Source organism: Mustela erminea, chromosome 19, assembly GCF_009829155.1.
Source record: "Mustela erminea isolate mMusErm1 chromosome 19, mMusErm1.Pri, whole genome shotgun sequence".
NCBI lineage: Eukaryota > Metazoa > Chordata > Mammalia > Carnivora > Mustelidae > Mustela > Mustela erminea.
The window spans coordinates 60560419-60586125 of NC_045632.1; the positions used below are offsets into that span (position 1 = coordinate 60560419).

Consider the following 25707-nt stretch of genomic DNA (forward strand, 5'->3'; position numbering starts at 1 on the left):
TTATTTACCCTCATGTTTTCAGGGTTCCCTCCTCTTCGGTGAGATGATGCTCCGCAGTGGGGACGGGCTGTGTTTGGTGTGTTACTTGGTGTACACTTGGGTAGTTTCCACTTCTTGGGTCCCGTGACTGAGCTGCTGTGGATGTGTGCATGTGGGTTTTGTGAGGACGTGTGTTTGTATCTTCCTGTCTAGAAAGTCGTCCCTCTGCGTGAGGTCAGTGCACAGAGTGGCATTCGTGATCCCCAGGGTCAGGGCTGCGCCATGGCACTTTCCAGAACCCTTGCTGTGCTCCCTTCTTCCTTTGAGAGCTTTCTTTGTGAGCCCTGGGGGATAGGCTTGGAGGTGCCGTGCGCTGGCCGTGACCCCTCCCCCGGTGTCCGTGTGGCCCTCAGAGAGAGCGCTGTACAGCATGGAGTGCGCCTTCCACCCCTTGTTCAGCCTCACCAGTGGGACCTGCCGGCTGGACTACCGCAGGCCCGAGAACAGGTGCGTTTCCAGGGTGGCAGGTGTGTGGAGGTGGGTCAGCGTGGTGGCGGGACGTGAGTACCCATGTAGGTGCAGCTAGGGCAGGTGGCAGGGGTCTGTCCTCGAGCTGTCCCACCTGCTGACTCACACCAGGGGGTCTCACTGTGTTTGTAACCTGAACATAAGTGGCCTGGACTCAAAGACAGATGGGTTGGGCTAGCCTGGGGTTACATTTGTCCTTGAGAGAAATGAGTCTGATAAGCCCCTGCTTGATCAGGGGGTGTGTAGTTGCGTTTTCTTGTCTATTTGGACACAAGGATCTGTGCCCCAGGATTCTGGAATGCTCTGGAACGTTTTGTGGGCAGTCCTGCGCTGCTCCATCATCGAGCTGTTTGAGCGCAGTCTGATCCCGCTCCCTGCACTGAACAGGGGAGACCGCGCGACACTCTTCTCACAGATGTGTCTCCCGCCCCAGAGCCCTGCTCTGGCACCCGCGCTCCTCAGCTCTGATTCCTGCCCTCGGCCTGGCCTTCAGGGCCTTGCGGGGGAGACGGGTGTGTCCTGTCCTCGTGCCCTCTTCACCCACCAGGGCCTCCATCAGCCTTGCTCATGTCCTACACACACACCTTGGCCGTCAGCCTGGGTCCCAGGACACTTGGACCCCTACTGCACGATTGTCTGGTTCTGTGTACGTTGCACTTGGCTCTCCAGTGGAATTGTTGGTTCTTGGAGACAGGCTATAACGGGCTAACACGTGCAGGCCCAGCAGGGTGGTGTCCACTGGTAACAGTCCCAGTCCCCCTGGAGGATCCAGCTCAGCGAACCTGACCCCCGGCAGCAGCCCCCTAGCCGCTCCTGGGACTGGAGGTTCCCACAGTAGTGATGGGAGGAGAGGTCGGCTCTTCCCCGAAATGCTGAACAGTAAACCCAAACCAGGACGATCCGAGCTAATGGCGAGCTTGTTGCGCTCCCTGGGGACCCATGTAACTGGGCCCGCAGACTGAGGAACGCTCGTGACCCTTTGCGCCGCCCGGGCTGCCTGGGAAGCGCCAGTGCGTAGTGGGCAGCACTGTGGTGGGGGGACTGCGGCTGCTCTGGCTCACCAGGAACTGTGTTGGGTCTAGGAGCTTCTACCTGGCCCTCTACAAACAGATGAGTTTCCTAGAGAAGCGCGGCTGCCCGCGCACGGCGCTGGAGTTCTGCAAGCTCATCCTGAGGTAAGCGCCCACAGCTGACGCCCGGGGTCCCTGCGGCCCGCGCCCGTAGCTGCCCACCCCTGCCCACGCGGCACCCTCTCTCCTGTGCCGCCCCCCAAGCCTGGAGCCCGACGAGGACCCCCTGTGCATGCTGCTGCTCATCGACCACCTGGCCCTGCGGGCACGCAACTACGAGTACCTGATCCGCCTCTTCCAGGAGTGGGAGGTGGGTACGCGCCCCTTCCTCCCTGCCTCCCTCTGGGCTGCTGCTGCTTCCGCAGGCGCCAGAGCTGTGGGGGGCGGGGCCCCTATGGGACGGACACACACACGCACGCACACATACCCACACCGCCGTGGTCCTGACCTCAAGGCAGAACTGTAAAAAATGCACTGCCTCACCGCTGACCTTGATGGTGATGGTGTGTTGCAGTGGCGCTGTTTTAGGGTTAGGGCTAAGTGTAAAAGTAATAACATTCATTTCACGTGTTCTGTTTTTAATTCGGCGGCTAGAAAATATGTTTCTGTTGGACGGTGCCGTCTCGGAGATGTGTGACCCTACCACCTCCCGTGAGGCGGGGCTGGTGGGTGTCACTGAGAAATGACCACATACGTGAGTCACTCTGAGCCCTTTCATTTGGCTCTTTCGCCGAGGAGTCCCCCTAGTTTACAGAAGTTTCTGGAGCCCCCAAATGCAGCTCCAGGGAGCTCACCCCCGCTCCACAGCAGGGCTAAAGGGGAATGTTTGCTGAACTGTGGAGACCATGGCCCTGCTTTAGTGGAGAAAACCTGGCCCGTTGTGTGTTGTCTGTTACGGACACATAGAGAAAGGCCAGCAAAGTGCTCGGCCATGTTCACGGATGTGATCAGGTCCCAGCAGGGGGAGGGACGCTCCTCGTTGGACCCGGGCTTCCCGAGTTTCCCACTGTGGGTGAGCACGGGCTGCCTGCTGGTGGGCACCTGTGACCCCACTTGAGCCCACCTCCCCTGGGACCTTCCTCTCTTCTGTCCCTGTCGAAATCCCCCCCGCCCCCGCCACCACCACCACCCCGGCCTTGTTACTTGTCTCCTGCCAAGAGAAAGCCCCCAGACGTGCCATGAAGTTCTTTACGCCAAGTAGAGAGATGCCAGCACGACGCTTGTGCTCATCGCCAGGGCTCAGACTTGGAGCGTCTGGAAATGGTGCGTCCTTTTCGTCTGCCGCATCCGCGCTCCAGACTTGGTTTCTCCGGCCCTTGCAGGCTCATCGGAACCTGTCTCAGCTCCCAAATTTCGCCTTCTCTGTGCCGTTGGCCTATTTCCTGTTGAGTCAGCAAGCAGACCTCCCAGAACAGGAGCTGAGCTCTGCTAGGGAGCAGGCGTCTGTCCTGATCCGACAGGCCCTCACCATGTTCCCTGGAGGTGGGTGCACCCTCATCAGCCCCTCGCCCCAAGCACAGTTCGAAAGCTGAGCAAGTCAGAAGTGACTTTGGTCTCCAACTGTCTTGGGGTTTTAGGATGAGTGTTTCAATATTGACAGAGAAAAACCTGCTCTCAGAAAACAGGTCTTTTCTAGAGGGAGGGGCCTGAGCTGCAGGGTGTCAGCAGAGCCGTGCTGGAGGGGCCCGGTCCGCAGACTGCACTTCTCAGGGAGTTGAAGAACTCAGAGACAAGGTTGTCCTGGGACTGCACAGCACAGGCTCCTGCACCCTCCCTGAGCTTTCTGGAGTCATGGGCCAGTGTCCGTGTGGGGACAGAGTCCTGCGGGCTGATCTCGGTGGTGACAGGAGATCAGAGAGCAGCCTCCTATCCTGTCAGGGTCCTGGTGGATTGGGCCCTCTTGCCACGTGCGGTTTCCCAGAGGGCTGTGTGCCAGGGACTGGCCACGTGGCTCAGGCACACTGTCCCCACAGCCCCGTGAGTCACCCTTCACCTCCGTGGGCCTGCTGCGTCCCAGGCAGAGGAGGCAGCCAAGGTCCCCACCTCTCGGGCTCACAGCCTAGGGCAGGGAGCCGCCAGCGGAATGAGCTGAAGGGGACGGCGTATCAGCTGACACGAGGTGCCAGGGACAGAACAGAGCGGGGGGTGTGGACGCGGGGGCGCAGGCGAGAGGAGGGGGCCGGACAGGATCGAAGCCCGTGTCAGTGAGGGTTCCCACCAGACAGCGTTCTCAGTGCCTGCTCGTACGTCTGGGCCTAACACACGTGGCTGCCGGGCCAAGTCTTGGGAGAACTGACCCTTCCTCATCGAGCTGCTTGTAGCGAGGAGGCGAGGCCCCTGGTGGGCGCTAGCTGTTCGTGTGGGGCCGGCGGTGTTGGCAGCCGTGGGACGACGGACGGGGCTTCCGTACAGCCTCGGGTCTGTTGGCAGCCGTGGAATGGTTGCCGGTGGCGTTTCCGTACAGCCTGGGGGTCCTGCTGCCCACTGAGCTGCCCTGCTGTTTCCTGTCCCTGGCCACTCGGCCTCCAGTGCTCGGAGGGAGAGTGCTGTCTCGAGTGTCTGCACCCAAAGCCCGAACCCCTTGAGCCGGCCCCTCCAGTAGCCCGCAGGTGGAGTGTGTGGGGACGCCTCGTGGGGCTGCCCTCGGATGCACACGGGGCCCCTGGGAGGCAGCAGGGCAGAGACCCTGTCCGAGGTGGCAGAGGCCCCCTGGGGGCTGGTACGGGCGGACTGGCTTCACCCTGTCACATGCCCTTGGGGGCCCCTGCTTCCTCCTGCAGTGCTCCTGCCTCTGCTCGAGTACTGCAGCGTGCGGCCCGATGCCGCTGTCGCCATGCACCGCTTCTTTGGCCCGGAGGCCGAGATCAGGTAAAGACAGGACAGTGCCTGCCCACAGGTCGTGGGGTGCCCCTGGGAGCAGAGCCCGGGGACCGTTTTCACTCAGACCGGAGGCTCGTGAGGCTGGCCATCACAGCTCTCGCCCGCCCCGGGGAGAGTCCTGCTGGGTGCTCACTGCAGGGACCTTGGCAGCCAGATGGTTCTCCCACTGTGGAGGGCTGGACGCAGCGCCGGCCGGCACATGGGCCACATGCAGCCCCAAGCACGGGCCTTCCTGCTGAGAAGTGGGCGGGGTGTGGGGCCTGATGCGCCAGCCCTGCTGGCTGGGGTTGGTGACCCTGTGGGTGTTAGTCACTCAGCTGTGTGCGCACCAACTGCCTTGCCCAAATGTCTCATGAAAAAAAAAAGGAAAACATGCACTGTGGGAGCCGGCCGTGCTCAGACCCTCTCAGTAAACCAGCACAGTTCCTCCGGCATCTCTGCCTGCATAGACCTACGCGTGCCCTTTCTGTTAAAGACCTTGTTCTTACTAAAAAGTACACACTTTGTGGAAGCAGATGCCTGTGTATCCCCACGTCTGGGCAGCGGCCTGTCCCAGCTCAGCAGCCCTTCTGGGCAACCTGCTCCGCCCCCAGGCTGCTGGACGGGCCCCTGGGCCTCCCCCCAGGGCTGGTGGGTATGTGGAGTCCATGCCCTGGCGGGCCCAGCTCATGAGCCCCTGTTTCCCGCAGCCAGCCCCCCGCCCTAAGCCAGCTGGTGAGCCTGTACCTTGGAAGGTCACACTTCCTCTGGAAGGAGCCTGCCACCATGAGCTGGCTGGAGGAGAACGTCCAGGAGGTTCTGCAGGCGGTGGACTCTGGGGACCCTGCAGTGGCAGCGTGTGAGAGCAGGTGGGCCTGGGGGCCGGTGGGGGCGAAGGGGGGCGGCACCCGGCCTGGTGGGTGGTGAAGCCCTGTGCTTGGGGTGCTGGTCACAGGGGTCGCCGTGGGGCCAGGGCGGGCTCTGTGCCACAAGCCTACGCCTCTCCTTCCCGGGCCTCAGGCGGAAGATGCTCTACCAGCGAGCGCCCAGGAACATCCACCGGCACGTGGTCCTGTCCGAGGTCAAGGAGGCTGTTGCTGCCCTTCCCCCGGTAAGGGAGAGGGCCTGGAAACGGGGGCTTTGTCACCCGCGGGCCCTTCCCTCACAGCTGGGGTTTTGAGAGGGGGGCTGCTCCTGGCCGGCTGACCTCCCAGGGCTCAGAGCGGGGGCCCTGGGGCACTCTGGTGAGAGATGCTGGCACAGGGAGTGTGGCTTTCTGCTCCTCCCCTGCTGCGTGTGCCCTTTGGCTGACAGGCATCCTTGGCCATCTGAGTGGGGCAGAGTACCTGTCTCAGTGGAAGCAAGGCTGTCCCCACCCTTCACCCGGCGTCCAGCAGACGCAGCCGTGCAGCCAAGGACCGATTCTGTTTGGCTGACGGACTCCTCGTGGAGAGACTGGTCCAGGCTGGAATCAGCTGGAGGTCTGTTGGAGGCACAGCGGGGCTTCACCATGGGTCTGCTTCCCTTTCTGAAGGATGTGACCACGCAGTCTGTGATGGGCTTTGACCCTCTGCCTCCTTTGGACACGATCTACTCCTACGTCAGACCCGAGAGGTACCTCTCCGCCTCCTGCTTTGCTCCTTTGCTTGTGTAGCTCTGAGGTCAGTGCTTCCGGCTCCCTGGGGGGCCCCCTGCCGCCTCCAGACCCAGGCCCCTGAGGACAGGGTGACGCGGGGTCGTAGGTCCGCTTTTGCCAGCATGTCCTTTCGCTTGCTTGTCTGACGAAGGAGTGTCTGCCCGTGGGGTCCTAGAGCAGGTGTCGGACGTAGCAGTGGGAAGCTGGAGGAACGTACCAGCTGCGCCCTGTGGCCTGTGTGGCGCCACGGAGCCGTGTTACATGCGTATCTAGCAGGCAGCGTAGTATCAAAGCCACAGCCCGAGTCTGCTGGTGCCTGGGGCCCTGCGAACTGAGAAGGGCCTGTGTGGCCCAGCCCAGGAGAGCTGCAGTGGAGTGGGACGGCGCTTCACCTTGGATCATGGGAAAGCTGCCTTCTGCTTTCCTTGTGGCTTTCCAGGCTGAGTGGTGGCCTTACCACAGGCTGTCAGCACAGCCTGTAGCTCTGGAAGTCCCAGGCAGGCATTTCCATTCCAGAATGCGTGCCCTCTCCAGGCTTCAGTTGAGCACGTTATGTAGAATAAAAAGCTTTTTCTTAACTGAATTAACGTTTTAAAAGTTGGACTGCATGCTTCTAGGAAAAGAGTGCCCACTTTAGTTCTTAAATCGATCAAGGTGACACTTACACATTTTTAATGTTGGTGGGTTCAGAGAGCTGCCTTGCTGGACAGTGTAGGCCTGAGGAGTGAAGGGCTGTGCCAGCCCCAGGCCACCAGTCTTCAAATGGCCAGTGGAGCTGGACTCCAGCACCATGTCTTACTAGGAGGGCACTCCCCAGCACACTCTGGAACCTTCTCCTCACGTGACCACTTTGTAGCCCCTGCATGGCTTTTCTCAAAAGTGAGCCACTGAGCCGTGGTGGGTGACCCTCCGCTCTCTGCTGAGCTCAGCTAGCCAGGTCCCCAAGGGCCCGCCCCCTCTGGGTGACCTTCCTTGGGAGGCCTGAGCTTGCGCCCCAGCTGCCGCGCCCTGCCCCCAGCCCCAGGGCGCACAGCCGCGCCCTCTGACCTTCCTTCCCCTTCAGGCTGAGTCCCGTCAGCCGCGGAAACACGATTGCCCTCTTCTTCCGGTCTCTACTGCCTAATTACACCATGGAGGTACGTGAGCACGCTTTGGCCTCTCTCTGCCGTGTGGGTTCAGGCCGGGCCGCGGACACCCGCAGCCTGCTCAGGAGGCCGGGACAAGCCTGCCTGAAACGGTTGCGGCCACCTCAGCCCCTCCCCCAGGCATGGCTCCTGGACCTCGCACGGGGGCCTGGCCTTGTGTTTGGGTTTGAAGCTTCCTCTTCCCAGCAGGGTCCTGGGGGAGCTGGGGTGGGAGCCCTGGGCCTCAGGACCCAGGACAGCCCCAGCTCAGACGAGTCTTCACTGCGGCAGGGAGAGCGGCCGGAGGACGGAGGGGCTGGGGGTCCGAACCACAACCAAGGCTTGAACAGGCTAATGCTGGCCGTGCGAGACATGATGGCCAACTTCCACTTCCATGACGTGGAGGCAGCGCGCGAGGACAACCCCGAGGGGGACGGGGAGTGGGACTGAGCCCGCAGAGATGCCGTGCCCCGACGCTGTACAATTATGTTCCTGATTGCTGTTCTGGTCGGAATTGGCCAGTTCCCTGGAGTAGAGATGCTGATGTGTCGTCCGCCTGCCTCCTGTGTCGCCTATAAATGTGAATGGGTTACACTCCCGCAGCGTGGGCTCTCCTTTCCTGGGGCTGGACTCTGTGCCCAGGGTGAGGCAGGTGGGTCTTGGGTGAGCCCAGCCCCCAAGGTGTCCCAGCAGAGAACATGACCCAGGGTCACATGCAGCCAAGCCCCAGCCCCACGTGAGCTCTCTCCGTGGCCGCCCTGCCCTCACAGTCTGGGCCACAGAGTGGAGAAGGTCCCACAGGTTTCCATTGCGACATCCCAGCTGAGAACACCAAGATGTTTGCTTCGCTCGGGAACCTGGACGGGCTGGCCAGAGGCTGGAGGGGCTGACACCAGAGCCCTAGGGCTGGGCACCAGTGGCTTTATTGGGGAACTTCAGGGCAGCCCTGGGCTGGAGGGAGGCTGAGAGGTGGACCTTGGGAAGGATGTCCTGGTGGCTCTGGAGATTGTACATGGCAGGGATTAGGGGGCCTCTGATTGGGGGGGGGAGGGGCGGTGAACAGAGTGTGGGGGAGGGGTCATCCCCTGGGGCCAGTCCCGGCCCTCCTGCCCCTCAGCACCACACAGAGCTGCTTGGAGCTCAGGAGCCAGATGGGTTGTAGAAGGGTCAAGGACACCGAGGTCGTGAGCGGGCAGTCTGCGGGGCACCCTCCCAGCCCTGACCTCCGCCCCATCGGGTGTGCTGCTCACTCTTTCTGGGCCAGGATCCGTGTGGGCTGAGCCTGCCGGGAAGTCCCCCCACGGTGCTGTAGGCATGGTTGTGCAGTCAGCTGGTGGCGGTGGCGGAGGGGTGGTTTGTGTTTTGTGAGCTTGTTCTGTCAGAAGTTCCCAGCTGGAGACTCCCTACATTTGGGGGTCAGCAACGAAAGTCTCTGCTGTGAACACCTGTGACAAGGACGGTGCCCTGCGCCCATGCCGGTGTTGGTCAGTTACCACCCAGACGTCAGTCCTTGTCTCTGTGCCTGGATTGGGTGAGTGGGACCGAGGACTGACAGAATCCCAGGCCGTCCTAGATCCTCCTTGGCCCCACGAGGGAGCCCTGCGATAAGCTTCAGCCAGCAGGACAGGGGTCTGTCCTCTGATGGAGGCAGGCAAGCAAGGGGAGCTTGACACCTAGCCTCTCCTTAAGTATGCCTGCATGGGGACGTATGTCCGGAGTCGCAGCAGCCCTTTTACGACTGGGAGTTGGTGACCTGAGCAGAGCCAGTGTCCTAGAGAGAGAGTACAGTAGAGAGAGGCTGGGCCCAGGCCGTGGTGAGACTGCTTGCTTCTCGGCCCACTGCCCCGAGAGATGATTACGTCATCAATACTCATGCAGACTGCTCAGGTTTAGGTCATTCCTTGCAGCTCGTTTCCATGGAGATGGCCAGCCAGCCAGCTCTCTCACATGGGAGCATCTGCTCTAAAGGCTTGCCCTGTCCCCCCAGGGTCCAGGCAGGGGTGAATGGGCTCCTCCCAGGCCTGCTGCCCGTGGACAGAGTGCTGACGGGTCATGCTCTCTCCCGTGAAGGCAGACCCTACCCCAGGGTCTTTAGCGCAGACACCACAGGGTGAGCACACGAGTTCAGAGAAGCCCCTGTGACCCAGCTCTGGGCCAGGCCTCTTTGAGATCCCGTCGGAGGAGCCGTGTGGTTGCTCCTGGGACTCTGTCTCCTGGCTGGCCCTCAAGGAGCTCCGTGAAGGAAGCAGGGCCTGGGCCCTCTGGTCAGGCACTAACCCCCACCCCCTGGTGTGGCCATGGCTAGACGCTGCTCTCTCACTGGACTTCAGCTGCCCCATGAAGCTCGTTTACGCATTGAGTGCTTGCAGCGTGTGGGCCTGCTGTGGGCCAGGCCTGGTCCTCGGCGCTCCTGTTCTCAGCCTCCTTACGTGTGGGTCTCCGCTTGGACAGTTGTGGCCAGTCCTTACCTCCCAGGGGCACGAGAGATCAAGTTATCATTGGCCTTAAGATTATTTGGGATTTCATGCAGACATTTCCCTCATAACCGTAACTAATCACAAAGTTGAGAGTCTCCCTCCCGTGAAGTCCCCATCGGGCACATCAGAACCAGATGGGGAGTCTCGAGGCCTCAGCAGGAAGACTGGTTGCTGGCCAGAGGCTGTGCAGTTCTCAGGCTCTTTGAAGTCTCCAGCAGGGGCTGGGGGTGGGGGAAGCATGTCCATCTCAAAGGCCTCATTTATGGAGCTGGAGATCCCGCGTCCTGGCAGTGTGCGGACCCAGAATCGGGGGGGGCCCTGGCAGACTGCCCCCAGAGGTGGAAGGTGGTCAGGAAGTTGGGCCTTGGTGATGGACAGCTGTGGTGTGAGTCCTGGGACCCATGTGGCAGGGACCCAGCTGGACTTCATGGCAGCGGTGCCTACATAGCCCCTCACTGCTGCTGGGACCTCCGCCCCTGACCGTGGTCCTGGGAACCTCTGCTCCCTTTGGGGTTCTCCGTCAGGAGGAGAGAATGGGAGGGGTGGGTTCCACAGAGGGCAAGGAGCTTGGTGTGGGGGGCCCATCCTGTGCCTGGTGCCTGTGGGGTGTGGGGCTGTCTTCTGTTCTCTGTGGGGAGATGGGCTGGGGTCCTTACGCTCTGCTAGCAACAGGCCAGCCAGCAGGTCCCCCTACATGCTGCCCTGTGCAAGCAGGGGGCCTGTATCCACCAAAGATGGGACCAGAACAGACAGGAGACGCCCACTGGGGTCTGTGCACCAAAGACCACTCCACACAGCCGCGAGGATGTCCCGGAGGGGCCCCCAGGGCAGGCGGACCCCCAAGCTGTTCGGGGGCAATTAACAAAGTTTTCTGGATGGCTCTGGGTGCTGCTTTCCTGGCCGTGTTTAGGTGGGGGCACCCACAAACCTGCGAATTCACAGTTCATGTACTTCGATGTGTGATGTTCTTCAGCGAGAAACACAAGGTGGGGGGGACAGCTTTGTCCGTGGGGTGATGCAGTTGTAAGCGATGATTCATGTTCGTGAGTGGGCTGCCTGGCCCTGGGGGTCGGGGGGGCGGGTAGTGCGCTTGAACAGGAATGTCCCAAGGAGCCCGCCCCCCCAGCCCTGCCACCACCACCCAGCCAAGCCCCGACCTCCTCCTGCCTCATGTCTGGTTCCCCCTCCCACTTCCGCTCCCAGAGGAGGAACTCCAGTCTGCAGTGAGAAAGTGCTAGGAGCGCCCTGGAGCGGGGCCAGAGCAGGTGCCCACAGGCCCTCTGGGCTGTGCACCCCGTGGCTGCCTTTGAAGTGGTTTCTCTGCGGAGGAAGTGGGGGCTGTTGGTCACTAGGGCTGGTAGCTCTGTCCCTGCCCCTCCCCCGTGGGAGAAGGAGGCAGAGCAAGAGCCCTCCCTCAGGGCTCCAGGGACTGGGTGGGAGTCCTAGGGGATAGGGGCTGCCCTGAGTAAGCATCTCACATGGGGTAGGGAGTTCGGGCTTCAGGCCGGGGGGGGGGGGGGGGGGGGGGTCGACAGCCAATGACTGTTCCCAAGGCACACTGGCATCGGGTGGGTGGCCAGAGATCAGAGATGGCTCCAGGAGGCAGTGGAGTTTGCAGGGGACCTGGAGCAGGTGTGCCCCGGGAGTGGCACAGGGCTGGGAGTACTAGTGGGCTGAGCACAGGTGAGAGGGGAGACGTCCCCTAGAACCCCAGTCTTCCGTGTCGCCCTGGCTGCCCCTGGTGCTGCCTGGGGAATGCCGAGGGAGGGTGCTCTCCAACTGTGCGTCCAGGGTGCACGCCCGTCATGTGACCACCCTCAGGGGGAGGGGCTCCGGGGACTTGAAGGATGTGCAGAAAGGGTTCATTCTTTCTGGAACCTCAGCCCACCCCGGGCCTGGAGGAGCAGGAGGCCTGGCCAGCCACAACACAGCAAGCCGCCCAGAAACGTATGTCTGGACCTGAGCAACGGTACCTCCACAGAGGAGGTGGGGAGGGGGGCTGAGGGTCTGGGGTCCAGAGAGACTAGAAGCTCGGTCTCGAGGGCTTGGGGTCCTGGCTGGGAAGAGACCTCTCTGGTGGGAGGCTGGTGTCTCTTCAGCGGGGTCATGGCCAAGTGGACGTGGGTACAGACTGGGAGAGGGTGAGTGTGAGGGCGGTGTGGGGGGACACGAGCCCTGCTGGTGGGGCGATGAGCTGAGCGGGACGCCTGCAGTGAGGACCCCTTTCTGCTCCCCGGTGGGACTATGTCTGTGCAGGGCCCCCAGAGGAGGCTGCTAGGCTCCCTTAACTCCACACCCCCAGCCACCCCTCCGCTCAGGCTGCCTACCAACCAGACGGGGCCACAGTGCCTGGAGGTGTCCGTTCCCGACGGGCTCTTCCTCAGCCTGGGGCTGCTGAGTGTGCTGGAGAACGTGCTGGTGGTGGCCGCCATCGCCAAGAACCGCAACCTGCACTCGCCCATGTATTACTTCATCTGCTGCCTGGCTGTGTCCGACCTGCTGGTGAGCGTCAGCAACGTGCTGGAGATGGCCGTGCTGCTGCTGCTGGAGGCAGGCGCCCTGGCCGCCCCGGCCACCGTGGTGCAGCAGCTGGACGACGCCATTGACGTGCTCGTGTGCGGCGCCATGGTGTCCAGCCTCTGCTTCCTGGGCGCCATCGCTGTGGACCGCTACATCTCCATCTTCTACGCGCTGCGCTACCACAGCATCGTCACGCTGGCCCGCGCCTGGCGCGTCATCTCCGCCATCTGGCTGGCCAGCGTGCTCGCCGGCGCGCTCTTCATCGCCTATGACAACCACGTGGCTGTGCTGCTTTGCCTTGTCAGCTTCTTCGTGGCCATGCTGGTGCTCATGGTGGGGCTGTACGTGCACATGCTGGCCCGGGCCTGTCAGCACGCCCGCCGCATCGCCCGGCTGCACAAGAGGCAGCGCCCTGCCCGCCAGGGCTTCAGCCTCAAAGGCACCGCCACGCTCACGGTCCTGCTGGGCATCTTCTTCCTCTGCTGGGGCCCCTTCTTCCTGCACCTCTCGCTCATGGTCCTCTGCCCTCAACACCCCATCTGTGGTTGCGTCTTCAAGAATTTCAACCTCTTCCTCACCCTCATCATCTGCAACTCCATCGTCGACCCCCTCATCTATGCCTTCCGCAGTCAGGAGCTCCGAAAGACACTGCAGGAGGTGGTGCTGTGCTCCTGGTGAGGCTGTGGGCTGGCTGCGCTGCTGGGCAGAGGGCGGTGGCTGGGTCCCATGGCCTGTGTGAGCCTGAAGGGGCAGAAGAGATGATCTCCAGGGGTGTGGCCGCACGGACCCTCTGGGGCCCGAGAAAGGAAGGCACGCCAGGCTCCAGGAGTGGCTGCGGACAGTGGAGGAGGCTGGAGACATGGTGGGGCCGCTGTTACTGGAGGCGGATCTCCGGCTTCTGGATGCGTCTCTGCGGACTCTGGGAGCACTCCACCTCCACCCAGGGACCAGGCAAGCTCTGCACACTCACCTCTGCTGCCCCTGCCTGCTGGGACGTGAAGCATCCGGGGGGGTGGGGGGCTGGACGAGCACTCTTCCCTCTGAAAGCCTCCACAAGAGGGGCTTCCTGACCAGCAAGAACTGGCCGCACAGGACCGCTGCAGGAAGCAGGGAGCTCCTGTTTGAGGCCAAGGGACCCTGTCGACAGTGGAGGGGGTGCTGATCTAAGGCTCAGTGGTGACCAGAGAGCTGGGGGCCCATCCGTGTCTGCTGCCTGTCCCCAGCGAACCGGACCGGCCAACACCTCTGGCCAGGACAGAGGCTGTCGGCCTGAGTCAGAGACCAGTGTGCAGGGCCTCAGGGAATGGCCTCAGTCTGGCAATAAATGCTGTGCTTGATGCAGACTCCTGGCCCCCTGCCTGGCCTCTTTCCAGAAAGTGCTTGAAGCTGGAGAGAGGAGGAAGGGGGAGAGGCGGGATGGGGTTGAGGGTGTTGTCAGGGAGAAGCGAATCCCAGAAACCAGCCAAGACCCCATGGCAGGCCTGCCCAGGTGAAGAGGCCACAGCCCCGAAGGACCCAGAGTGCTTGAGGCCTAACCAAGGGGAGAGTGTGGGGGCCCCAATCACACCCACCCTGGGCCTGGGTCTCAGCTTTCTCTCCATGGTGGAAACCCCAGCTCAGAGCAACTACAGTGAGAAACAGCAGCTGCCCTGGCCCAGTCACCTCCATGGGGACCCGACTCAGCATCGGGACCGTCCAGGCTGCCCTCAGTTGCAGCAGGGGCACGATCACCATGACCCATGTGTGACCTCAGCCTGAGCTCACCCCTCTCACACCCAGTCCTGCCGCCCCTCCTCCATGTCTGCCCACAGTTTAGAGTGTGCTGGGGTTTGGGGTCTACTCTCCCTCTGGATAGCCCCCAGGGGAAGTATTTGAGGCAAGGCCTCCCAGAGTGGGGTGAGGCTGTCCAGGGACTGTCCAAGTCCAAAGTCCCGAAGGAATGGCCATCTGGGGTGAGTACGGTACTGGCAGCCCTCGGGTCCTTCCTCTGTTGCGAACCTGGGATTCTCACTGGGGAGCCCACCTGGTTTCCTCCACAGGTACTGAGCCTACAGCTGACCCCCATCCTGATGCAGGTTCGGCGGTGGCAAGGGTGATGGTATCAGCCAGTTTGAAGGCAGGGCTGGTAATGCCTCAAACCTTCGGCAGCCGCTGGCAGCCACCCCCACTCTGCCCCAGCCAGGCCCCACCCCTGCTGGTAGCTTCAGCTCAAACTGCTGGCCTTGAGGACAGGCGCTGGTTCCTGGCAGGGCCAGTCTTTGCTGGGAGACAAGATAGTGAGTCAGCCTTGAACCTGGCACCAGAGTCCTCTGGGGATGGAGAGAGAGGTGGCCTGGCCCGACACCATCACACAAGAAGACGGGGCAGTGGGTAATGGGGCTTGGCCAACAGGGTGCTGCAAAGGTTCTTCCTTTGCTCGGATGGGGAGGCGCAGCCAATTTCGGGGAAGAGCCAAATGCTTACCAAGGACCCCCAAGTAGGGGACAGGGAGGGGCCCCAGGCAGCCGGAAGCCAACCACAGAAAGCCGCATCCTGGACACATTGTGGGGGAGGGGTGTCTCTGGAGAACAAAAGACCCATTTCTAGACTAGTCAAACTGGAGAGCTCAGGGTGGGGGGGAAAGGGGCTTATGCATGGCCACACCCTGTCAATGCACTCCTGAGTGCAGCCTAGACACAGGCACACCACAGGCCTGTCCAGCTGACTGCTTGTGGGACCTCCATGTGCTATGACCGGACCCTTCCTAGAAGATTCTGATACTGAAATACCAGAAGGACCTTACTATAAGGTGGTTTCACTACAGTGTCTGACCCCGGTAGAATATTAAGCCAGCGGTGTCCTGCATGTGTAATGTAATGTCTGTACTGTGAGTCTAGTTCATACCCTCCTTTCTCTTCTGACCAGTGGGCCCTCCTCCCCCCGCCCCCCGTCCCAGGAATCCCCCCATCTCGCCTTATGCACACTGTCTCCCCACTTAGCCTCTATCACCCTGCTGGGCTGGCCTCACTTGGACCAGGAGTCCAGGTGACACCAGGGCGTGAATCAGACAGAAATCACTACTCACCAGCCCCACCCTGTCAGTCCCTTGCCTGGCTGGTGTCCTTTGGATAGTTCTTGACAGCAGTACTCACTGAGCAGCAGCTCCATTCCAGGCACTGTGCCTGGCAGGGGCCCAAAGCAGCCCCACGGACCAGGTCCAATTGCAATCTCATGGCAGATCCCTGAGAGGGGAGGGGCAGGTGGCATTCTCCACTGCAGAGAAGGGCCTCGAAGCTCAGAGCTGCCATTGTAACCCACCGTCCTTCTGAGGCGGCGTTTCTGAGCCCTGCCCCATGCTTTCTTCTGGAGGGTTCAGTGCCTGCTGCAGCCTTTTCCTGCCTCCTCCACCCCTAAGGGGTCCAGCCGAGCTCAAAGTACCTTGTTTGTCCCTTCATACCACAAGACAGGGAGCCGGGAGGCGTCCTTCTCGCTCTTTGGGGTGGGAACCTGGGGTTGGTCCCTGAGCGGGTGTGGGGAAGAAAGGCCGTCTTTGCAAAGCTGTGGGTTGGGGCTGCCGCAGCGGTAGGACCCGAGAGGGCAGCCTGGGCGGGGTCCGAGAGCCAAGAGGGGCTTCTATTGTCCTCCCGGGAGCCCGCCAGCCCCTCCCTTCAGTGTGCGGGGTGGGGGGGCCCAGACTCGCGCCCCGCCCCGCGGCAGGCCCCCCAGGCCCCGGTGGCGGCGGGCGGAGACGGCGGGCGGAGCGCCGCAGCGCGCGGCCCAGCCGAACCGGGATGCGCGGTGCTGATGCTGCAGGGCCCGTGCGGCATTCTGCGGCGGCGTCCCCCGATTGGCCGCGCGCGGTGACGCCAGGCGGGCGCTGCGGGCGGGGCCCAGCCTATAAGAGCGGGCGGCGGGGGCGGCCGACCCTCCGCAGCCAGCCCCGGCCCGTCCGCGCGTGTCCCGCAGCCGCCCGCCACACGCACCGAGCATGAGGGAGATCGTGCACATCCAGGCCGGCCAGTGCGGCAACCAGATCGGGGCCAAGGTGAGGACGCGCGCCGCCCCCCACCCCCACCCCGGCCCCAGTCCCAGGCTCCCGGCCCGGACCCCGGCGCGCAGCCCGCCTCCCCACCCAGAGCCGGGGCCCCCGAGGGAGGGAAGCAGGGCGGCGCCGCACCCCGAGCCGCGCTTGCGACTGCGAAGCCAGAACAAAGGGACGAGCCGGGCCCGGCGGCCGGGGCACCGGGTTCCCTGCCCTGCCACGTCCACACCGTCTTCTTCCTGGCCCTGCCCGGGTTATCTCAGGCCTGCGGGAGCGCAGCGCACGTCGGCGGCTGAGCTCGGTCCACAGCGGCTGCGGCTGCGGGGACCACCTGGGCGTGGCCCCTTTCTCTGGGGTCGCAATTCAGCCTTGAGCGAGATGGGTGGGGCGGGCAGGTTTGGGTGGGACGTCCCCTTCAAAACCGAAAAATGATTCTGTCTGCCGTGCCCCTGCTTCCCCCAGGAACAGGATGTCCCCCACGCGACCGAAGCCGCCCCCATGTCCCCACCCTCGCTGTCCCCCTCCTCAGCTTCCTGACCCCACCCTATTCCTTTGTTGGAGGAGGGGTTGGGGCCAGACTCGGGGTGACCTTGGTCCAGAACTGGACTCTCCCTCAGCTCAGCCAAGCCTGGACAAAAACCTCCGCCCGGTTTGGACAGCACCCGCCCAGGGACTGTGGAGTCTGGGGCTGGGACGTAGGAACAAAGCCCCGCTCCTGGGATGGAGAGCGGCATCAGCACCGGGCTCCTCCCCTCCATTGTTAGTCCACCTCGCAGATGTGGGAAGAGGAGGGGGTACAATCCTCACTGGAACCTAGGAGACAGGTGTCACATCCCCAAATTCAGGCAGACTGTCCCTTGCCCAAGGTCACACAGCCAGTGCGAGAGAGAGCCACGCCACCCTCAGATATCCAGCCCTGGGCTCAGGCTAGGTGGGTGGGGCCTGCTGCCCACGGGGCACCCCGCAGAACAAAACAGGGGAATGGGGGTGGCTTTGTCAGGACCAAGGCCAGGGACGCAGGGTGGGAGTGGTGCAGGGCGGGTTTCCCAAAGGAGGCAGTGGGAGGAGACAGGACTTGAAGGGGAAGGGGCCTCGGAAGGGGCTCCTCTGGAGGCTGTTGCTATAGAAACCAGGAAAGAACAAAAAGCTAATTACAACCGGGATGGGGCAGCCTCGTGGCTGACATGTAAATTGCAACTTCTTGTGTAGGGTGGAGGCGACTTGGATGGGGTGGGGGGGTGGGCACCGAGGAGACTCCCTAATCCCCCGAAGAAACAGCTGTGCCTGCCTCCAGGAGGGGCTGGGAGAGGGGGAAGCCTGGGGGATGGTGGTCTCAAATCAAATCAGGACTCCTGGGGCAGTCACTGACAGCTGCCCTGGCCAGGTGGGAGGGGCGGAGGGCTCATTAATGTGGCCACAGGGGCCAGGCCTGCCCTGAACATCTGCTCCTTGGAGGGCCAGGGGTCACTGGGGGGAGGGCGGGCAGCCCTGCGTTCTGCCTGAGCTTGGGGGAGTGGTGATCTGGTTATACACCCTTCCTCTGTATGGCTGGGACAGATGCACACCAACCAAAGGCAAGTCCACACCTGGAGCTGTAACTGGGGTGGGGGAGGGCACAGGGGTGGCAGCAGGGGAGGGAGGAGGGCAGTCAGTAGCCTGAGTGCTGGACAAGTGTCCTTGGCTGAGGTTTTTTCCTACTTCTTAGAGGTGTGGCCTCCTGGGTTTGCCCATTATTTTTAATTCTTTTTGGGTCGATTTTCTTACTTTATGTTGTTTTAAAAACTAGTATCTGATCCTTTCTAGCAATTCAAACTAGAGAGAGGTAGATTTTTGGGGGAGAGGAATTGTTTCTTTCTTTTCACCACTGCCTTTTTTGGTGACCAGTGACTGCAGTTGAGCTGTTTCCTTCTGGCCTACTTGTCCTCCGAAGTCTCCAGAGACCAAACTCAAAGAAAGTTCTCCAAGCCCCTGTGCCAGGCCCCATGGGTAACTTGCGGGCCCAGCAGATGCTGCCATCTGCCCTGTGGACAGGCTGTTCATTGACCATTTCTGTTTTCTGATCCCATCGTGGCTGTGGGCTCCCTGGTGAGGGGAGCGGGCAAACTTCTCCTTCTCAGCACCAGCTGCAGCTGACGGGTGGGCAGGAGCGGCTGCTCTCTTGTCTGCCCCTCCGGGAGTGGAGCCTGGCCCAGCCCAGCCCCTGCTCTAGGGAGGGGTCTGGCTGTGGGGGACGGAGAGAGGTCAGGGCGACTGGGGCCGGGAGAGAGGTCATCTCCCCAGAGCGGTAGCTCGCCGGCATTACCCTCTTGACAGTGGACCTCTGAGTACTGAGAGAGGTCAGGGCGACTGGGGCCGGGAGAGAGATCACCTCCCCAGAGCGGTAGCTCGCCGGCATTACCCTCTTGACAGTGGACCTCTGAGTACTGAGCACGGTGCCTGGTGTCAGACCCATCACCTCACTGAGATGCAGTGACAGAGGGGATCGCCTTTCCCCCCATGGGTCGCCACGGGAAGCTGAGGCACCGCCCAGGAGGGATAGGGCAGGGCTGGACTCTAGGTCTGCGCGGATCCATTAGGATGGGCGGGGACTCCCCCCTCCCCCCCAGCACCTACACCGCCGCCACAAAACAGGCGGATGAATCCGGGGACCTCAGCCTTCTCTGGGATGCAGGGCCATCCGGGAGCCTTTGTCTGGGTCCCCTTCTCTCGGCCGCTGGGCGGAGCCTCGGAAGGGCGGGCCCTGGCTCTGACCGCCAATGTGGGGAGGGATTTCCTGGTTTCCTTGTACCCGCCTCCTAAATGGGTCAGTGTTAGCGCTCGCGGTGCCCCGGCCGGGGAGAGGCTTCGAGATCCTGGAAGGGTCTGACGCCTGCCGGTCAATCTGCAAGCCCTCCCTCCGCGGAGCCGCTGCCCTCGCCCCGCTTGCCCAGGCCGACGCCTCCCTGGTCTCAGAGCTAGGACGAGGCAAAGGATCAGCACCACGGACAGCGCCGGCGCGGCGCGGCGGGGGTTTCACCTCCGAGCCCAGGTCCCCCCGCCGTGTGGCAGTTTTCTCAACTGTAGTGATGGTCATAATTATTTCTTACTTAATTGTAACAAAATTGTATTTTGTTATTGATTAAATATTACGTAATATTTTTACTAATACGATACTAATACGATACTTATTTTAAATCACATTTTTGTTAGTTTTAACCTCAAAAACAATTAATATATTCTTCTAAAAAGTTGAAACATTGCAGATAAAGCCAAAGTGCCCATTTAGCCACCTCATGCCCCTAGGTCCTGCTCTCCTGGGGGGACAATTTTGTTTTCCATTCTTCCAGCCTGTTTTCTGTGCGTGTGCACCTATGTATATCTTTGTAGAAAAACAGCATCTTTTTGAGGGCCCCTTTTTTACCTTATCATTATGCAATGTGCCTTTCCCTTAAGGGTGTGTCTCGGAGATGTGTTCCTATCAGTGATGATATTTTATTGCACCATAGTGTCCCAAAATATATTGTTTTTTTTTTTTTTTTAGTGTACTGGCTTTTTATTTTTATTTTATTTTTAAAAGATCTTATTTATTTATTTGACAGACAGAGATCACAAGTAGGCAGAGAGGCAGGCAGAGGGAGATGGGGAGGAAGCAGGCTCCCGCCGAGCAGAGAGCCCCATGCGACACTCGATCTAAGCACCTTGATCCATGATGCCCAGGATCATGACCTGAGCTGAGGGCAGAAATTTAACCCACTGAGCCACCCAGGCACCCCAGTATATTGGCTTTTTAAAACTTTCATTTTTATTTGCTATCTGTGCATATGGTGTTACAGATTTAAATAACATCTAACCTTCTAACTCAATGAAGCCACCATTTGCTGAATGCATCAGGCCTTGTGCTAACCCCTTAATGAGGGTACTATTATTGTGTCCACTTTACAGATGGGAAAACTGAGGTCCCAGGAGAGGGAGCCAGTGGTCCACCCTGACGGTGCTGGGTTCTGGCCCATCACCTCCTGGAAGACCATGATTCCCAGAGATGCATTTCTGATAACTCTCTGCAGTTGTACTGGTCGGACGGTGCCCAGCTCACTCCCTCCCAGTCCGCTGCAGGGGCTGTGGTGTCCCTGAAACCAGAAGTCTGGGGTGTCTCAGAGATCTGGGGACCAAAGCTCTGGCTCCTGCCTTCATACAGGCCTCAGGCTGAGGGGGGCCAAGGAGATCCACGCAGTGGTCGGCAGCTCGGATCAGGCCCCAAAGGCCTCAGTAACATTTTTGTGTGTGTTTTTTTTTCTAATTACAAAATTTAAAAAAAAATTTCTTTTTTAAGATTTTATTTATTTATTTGACAGAGATCACAGTAGGCAGAGAGGCAGGCAGAGAGAGAGAGGAGGAAGCAGGCTCCCCGCTGAGCAGAGAGCCCGATGCGGGGCTCGATCCCAGGAACCTGAGATCATGACCTGAGCCGAAGGCAGAGACTTTAACCCACTGAGCCACCCAGGCGCCCTGCTGCATGTTTTATAATAATGGTAACACTGTCTGTGATGATCAGAATTTAATAATTTATTTATTTAAAAAAAATATTTCTTTAGGGGCACCTGGGTGGCTCAGTGGGTTAAGCCGCTGCCTTCGGCTCAGGTCATGATCTCAGGGTCCTGGGATTGAGTCCCGCATCGGGCTCTCTGCTCAGTGGGGAGCCTGCTTCCCTTCCTCTCTCTCTGCCTGCCTCTCTGCCTACTTGTGATCTCTGTCTGTCAAATAAATAAATAAAATATTTTAAAAAATTAAAAAAATATTTCTTTAAATATTTCTCTTAAAAAATATTTCTTGAAAAATATTTCATTTGAAAGAGAGAGAGCGAACGAGAGCACTAGCAGGCAGGAAGTTCAGAGACAGAGGGAGAAGCAGACTCCCCGATGAGCAGGGAGCCCAATGAGGGGCTCAGTCCCAGGACCTGGGATCAGGACAGGAGCCGAAGGCAGACACTTAAGTGACTAAATCACCCAGGCATCCCTAATTATCAGAGTTTTTAAAAATATTTTTTAACTAATCTTTTGTTGTTTAGAAACTAACATGGGACAATTCCAGAAGAGCCAAAGGATATATAGTGAGAAGAACTTTCCCCTAACCCAGACCCACATTCCCAGGCCCAGGTCCCTAGAGTGGATACCTCTGGGCCTGTTAGATGTCTATATAGAGATGAACATGCGCAGACTGGGTTCTAACTGCATTTCTCACTGAGCTGTCTTTTATGGGCACATGACTCCCATGTAAGGGTCTGTTACTTCTCCAGGCCTTCATACCATTCATCTTCTGAAAGTCACTCCAACCCTGAGGAGCAAAGGGGAGGGGCCCTGGGAAGTCACACCGTGTGTGACTAATGACCCTCTCTGCATGGGCCCACTGTGTGCCACATGGCTTGGAAATGTCCTTGGGGTGAGGGCCAAGCTCTGTGCAACCTTCCCTTCACCCAGGGGATGTGGCTTTGTGTGCTGACATATATGAGCCCATTCACATGCTTCGCACGATTAACTGGCTTTATTCCCACAAAGACATTTTCCCCATCAGGCCTATGAACAGATGAGGACCCTGAGGCACAGAGAGTCTAAAGGACCTGCCCAGGGTCACACGGCTGGGAAAAGGTGGCACAGCTCCTGAATGTGGGCCCTGCTCTGTGCTTTTATGCCCTGGGAGCAGGTTTTGAGAAGCACTATGGGTTCCAGCTCAAGGGGGAAAGGGTGGGTGGCAGCAGGCAGTGGCCAGAGTGAACCCTGGGAGCTTGAGCTGGGCCAGCTCTTAGCAGGCAGGCCGGGAGAACCAGGCAAGTCATTCCCTATTCAGGGCCCCTGTGGTTCCCGCTGGCTGAGGCTGACGATGTGCCAGACCCTGTCTCTGAGCATCCTTTGCCCGGACACTAAGGGGCACGTGTATCCCGGACTCTGTCTCTGTCCGTTACTGTAGGCAGCTCTTTGCCTTCTCTGTGCCGTGGTTCCTCTGTCTGGAAAGGGAGAATAAAGAAAACCATCCCAAGAGGTTGTTGACTACCAACGCCTCATGGAGGAATGGACTGAGCAGGACTTCTGGTTGGTGAGTGCAGAGCTGAGTCTGGGGGGCCTGGGTCTGTGTCTGCTGAGCCCTGAACCTCTCTGGGGGCACCAGGCACCATGGACATACAGGCAGTCCATGTTCATGTCTGCTGGGATTGTTTTCTGACAGGTGACCAAATTTGGGGCTCTTCTCTGAAGTTACTCCAAGGGGCCAGTGCAAGCTTTGAGTCCAGGCCCCTAATTTAACAGACATGGCTGACGCTCTGGCAGGGCAAGGGCCTGGTGGGGGTCATAAGCACCTGCCGACCCTTCCTCTCCTCCTGCAGTTCTGGGAGGTCATCAGTGACGAGCACGGGATAGACCCCAGCGGCAACTATGTGGGGGACTCGGACCTCCAGCTGGAGCGCATCAGTGTCTACTACAACGAGGCCTCTTGTGAGCACCCCCGACCCTGCGCTTGGTCTGGGAGGGTGGGGGGAGGGCGCTGGGATGGCAGGTCTCAGCATCTCTGCCCCCCTATCGGTGGTTTGGCAAGTATGACCCAAGACTCACAAAACAAACATGGGGAGCCCTAGAAGCTGCCACCATAGTGAGGTTCAAATATCTGGGATCCTCCCTTGACACTTGCATAGTCTAGGGGGTGGACAGGGCTGGGCAGGGTCCTGGAGGCTCCTCAGAAGTCCATGGGAGAGTCCAGCAGGGGCCACTTGGCTGCTGGCGTAAGATGATGTCCATAGTGAACTGGAGAAATATTAACCTGCCCCTGTCAATGTAGTTCGCAGTCCTGGGTGGCTGGTGTTGACCGAGATCCCAACTTCACACAGGGTTCCAGCCTCTCTGACCCCGGAGTCTGAGCACCTATGGGGACAGCCTGACTCTGGCAGGCCAGGGCAGGATTTAGAGGTCAGGAGGAGCCCCTGACCCTCTGTGACCCACATAACCCGCCCCTTTCCCCTCAGCTCATAAGTATGTGCCTCGGGCCATTCTGGTGGACCTTGAGCCCGGAACCATGGACAGCGTCCGGTCTGGTGCCTTTGGACATCTTTTCAGGCCTGACAACTTCATCTTCGGTAAGTTTCCCTTGTCTCACACTCTGATGCAGACCAATAAGGCAACACAGGCAAATAAGATCAGCAGAAACAACAGGGCAGAGTCACCCCTGAGCAGGACAGAACTGACCTTCCCCTTTTGCATTTGGCAGCAGTGGCACAGAGAAAGGGTTCTGCGTGGGGAATAGAAACCACTTGGTGTTTCAAGCAGAATGATGGGTGAGACAGAGAGCTCAGTTTATAGGACCACCACAGAGCTGGCAGACGGGCATCGGGGTCCAGAGGACTCAAGTTCACGGGCATGAAGCATTGCTGTGATCAGGAGGGCCTCACCCCAGTTCTGTCTTCTGAAGCTCAGCACCCCAACTGATGGGCACCAATCCACACTAGACCCCACGCTGCAAGGGATTCTGGGGTTCTGGGGGCTCTAGCTGATGCTTGCAGCATGGCCAATCAAAGGCTGGAGGGGAGGACTGAACGACTCACCCAGAACCTCCCCCCCAGGGAGGCAAAGCAGGAGGTACCCCTCCAGCTTCTCAATTCTTGTCTAGAGCCCTGGTACCTTAGGACACCAGGCAGTGGGGTCCCCAACACGCATCATGGTGGGCGTGGAGGGCCATGGAGGGAGTGAGGTGTTGTGGGCACCCCCACTTCCCAGACAGGAAGCAGACACAGAGATTCCATGGTTGCTCTCTGGGATGGGCTGCTCAATTGGCTGCTGTAGGTCTAACGAGTCCGTGTCACCCTCCTGCCACCCCCCCGGCCCCCACAGGTCAGAGCGGAGCCGGCAACAACTGGGCCAAGGGGCACTACACGGAGGGCGCCGAGCTGGTGGACTCCGTCCTGGACGTGGTGCGGAAGGAGTGTGAGAATTGCGACTGCCTGCAGGGCTTCCAGCTGACCCACTCGCTGGGCGGGGGTACAGGCTCGGGCATGGGTACCCTCCTCATCAGCAAGGTCCGGGAGGAGTACCCGGACCGCATCATGAACACCTTCAGCGTGGTGCCGTCGCCCAAGGTGTCGGACACGGTGGTGGAGCCCTACAACGCCACGCTGTCCATCCACCAGCTGGTGGAGAACACGGACGAGACCTACTGCATTGACAACGAGGCCCTGTACGACATCTGCTTCCGCACCCTCAAGCTGGCCACGCCCACCTACGGCGACCTCAACCACCTGGTGTCGGCCACCATGAGCGGCGTCACCACCTCCCTCCGCTTCCCAGGCCAGCTCAATGCCGACCTGCGCAAGCTTGCCGTGAACATGGTGCCCTTCCCCCGCCTGCACTTCTTCATGCCGGGCTTCGCGCCGCTCACCGCCCGCGGCAGCCAGCAGTACCGCGCGCTCACGGTGCCCGAGCTCACCCAGCAGATGTTCGATGCCAAGAACATGATGGCCGCCTGCGACCCCCGCCACGGCCGCTACCTGACCGTGGCCACCGTCTTCCGCGGCCGCATGTCCATGAAGGAGGTGGACGAGCAGATGCTGGCCATCCAGAGCAAGAACAGCAGCTACTTCGTGGAGTGGATCCCCAACAACGTGAAGGTGGCCGTGTGCGACATCCCGCCCCGGGGGCTCAAGATGTCCTCCACCTTCATCGGCAACAGCACGGCCATCCAGGAGCTGTTCAAGCGCATCTCGGAGCAGTTCACGGCCATGTTCCGGCGCAAGGCCTTCCTGCACTGGTACACGGGCGAGGGCATGGACGAGATGGAGTTCACCGAGGCCGAGAGCAACATGAACGACCTGGTGTCCGAGTACCAGCAGTACCAGGACGCCACAGCCGAGGAGGAGGGCGAGATGTACGAAGACGACGAGGAGGAGTCTGAGGCTCAGGGCCCCAAGTGAGGCGGCTAGAGGGCCAGAGCCAGGCTGCGGCTGGGGCCCCAGAGGCCTGACCCCAGAGCTGTGTCGCCATTAACACCACCCCAGCCTCGCCCCCGCCAGCTCCGGCCGAGGCACCCCAGGCTCCCAGTATTTACCGCATCCCCACCCCACGTGAGTCCCGTCTCCTCACCATAGGTCAGGGCTACTTCTGTGTCTGCTTTGCTGTCAGCTCCAGGCCTGTGTTATGGTTCGTTTGGTTTTCTTTTCTTTTTTCTTGTCTTTTCTTTTTTTTTTTTTAAACTGGATTGTGTTTTTATTTTGGGGCGGGGGGATACTTAATAAATTTATTGCTGTCAGATATCCCTGCCTGGTGCTGGAGATTTCTTTTTATTCTAGAAAGTTGGGTCCCAAGGTGGGAGGATGGGCTGATAGGAAGGCCCAGGGCAGGGAAGGGCCGTTGTCTCCCAGGCCGCTGGCTGGGGCTGGCCTGTGTGGAGAGCCTATAGGTTCTGAAGGCTCCACAGCTGGGAGCTTCCAGAGGCAGAGTCCTGGAGATAGGCCATGTGCTGCTGAAGCCTCACCCCAGAGCTG

At 60.2% G+C, this 25707-nt stretch overlaps 3 protein-coding genes across 5 annotated transcripts in view; all 3 read left to right on the forward strand.

Moving 5' to 3' along the window:
* TCF25 (transcription factor 25) overlaps window positions 1–11833 on the forward strand; it is a 28229-nt gene extending 16396 nt beyond the window's left edge. Inside the window, exons 9-18 of one of the 3 annotated variants that reach the window (XM_032323476.1) lie at window positions 393–486; window positions 1590–1682; window positions 1782–1887; window positions 2900–3059; window positions 4358–4445; window positions 5147–5305; window positions 5457–5547; window positions 5971–6050; window positions 7136–7208; window positions 11495–11833. In XM_032323476.1, the coding sequence (XP_032179367.1) occupies window positions 393–486; window positions 1590–1682; window positions 1782–1887; window positions 2900–3059; window positions 4358–4445; window positions 5147–5305; window positions 5457–5547; window positions 5971–6050; window positions 7136–7208; window positions 11495–11818 (1268 nt within the window). In that variant the 3' untranslated portion in view covers window positions 11819–11833. Of the gene's footprint in view, window positions 1–392; window positions 487–1589; window positions 1683–1781; window positions 1888–2899; window positions 3060–4357; window positions 4446–5146; window positions 5306–5456; window positions 5548–5830; window positions 5947–5970; window positions 6051–7135; window positions 7209–7487; window positions 7796–11494 lie in introns of those variants that run through there. The other 2 variants (XM_032323477.1, XM_032323478.1) reach the window with 2 other exon arrangements.
* On the forward strand, window positions 11819–13527 carry MC1R (melanocortin 1 receptor). The gene has a single exon (XM_032323492.1). The coding sequence runs from the start codon at window positions 11918–11920 to the stop codon at window positions 12869–12871; it is 954 nt and encodes a 317-aa protein (XP_032179383.1). The 5' UTR covers window positions 11819–11917; the 3' UTR covers window positions 12872–13527.
* A 2553-nt stretch (window positions 13528–16080) lies between these two features.
* TUBB3 (tubulin beta 3 class III) lies at window positions 16081–25476 on the forward strand. Its single transcript, XM_032323491.1, has 4 exons — window positions 16081–16217; window positions 22567–22675; window positions 23200–23310; window positions 24062–25476. The coding sequence occupies exons 1-4, from the start codon at window positions 16161–16163 to the stop codon at window positions 25135–25137; spliced, it is 1353 nt and encodes a 450-aa protein (XP_032179382.1). The 5' UTR covers window positions 16081–16160; the 3' UTR covers window positions 25138–25476.
* The last annotated feature ends 231 nt before the right edge of the window (window positions 25477–25707 follow it).

What these genes read in the sequence shown, in the direction of transcription:
- MC1R (XM_032323492.1), top strand. Translation starts at nt 11,918, where the DNA reads ATGTCTGTGCAGGGCCCCCAGAGGAGGCTGCTAGGCTCCCTTAACTCC.
- TUBB3 (XM_032323491.1), top strand. Translation starts at nt 16,161, where the DNA reads ATGAGGGAGATCGTGCACATCCAGGCCGGCCAGTGCGGCAACCAGATC. An exon ending in GCAACCAGATCGGGGCCAAG is followed by an intron (nt 16,218 to 22,566) that starts GTGAGGACGCGC and finishes CTCCTCCTGCAG; the next exon opens with TTCTGGGAGGTCATCAGTGA. An exon ending in GCCTGACAACTTCATCTTCG is followed by an intron (nt 23,311 to 24,061) that starts GTAAGTTTCCCT and finishes CGGCCCCCACAG; the next exon opens with GTCAGAGCGGAGCCGGCAAC.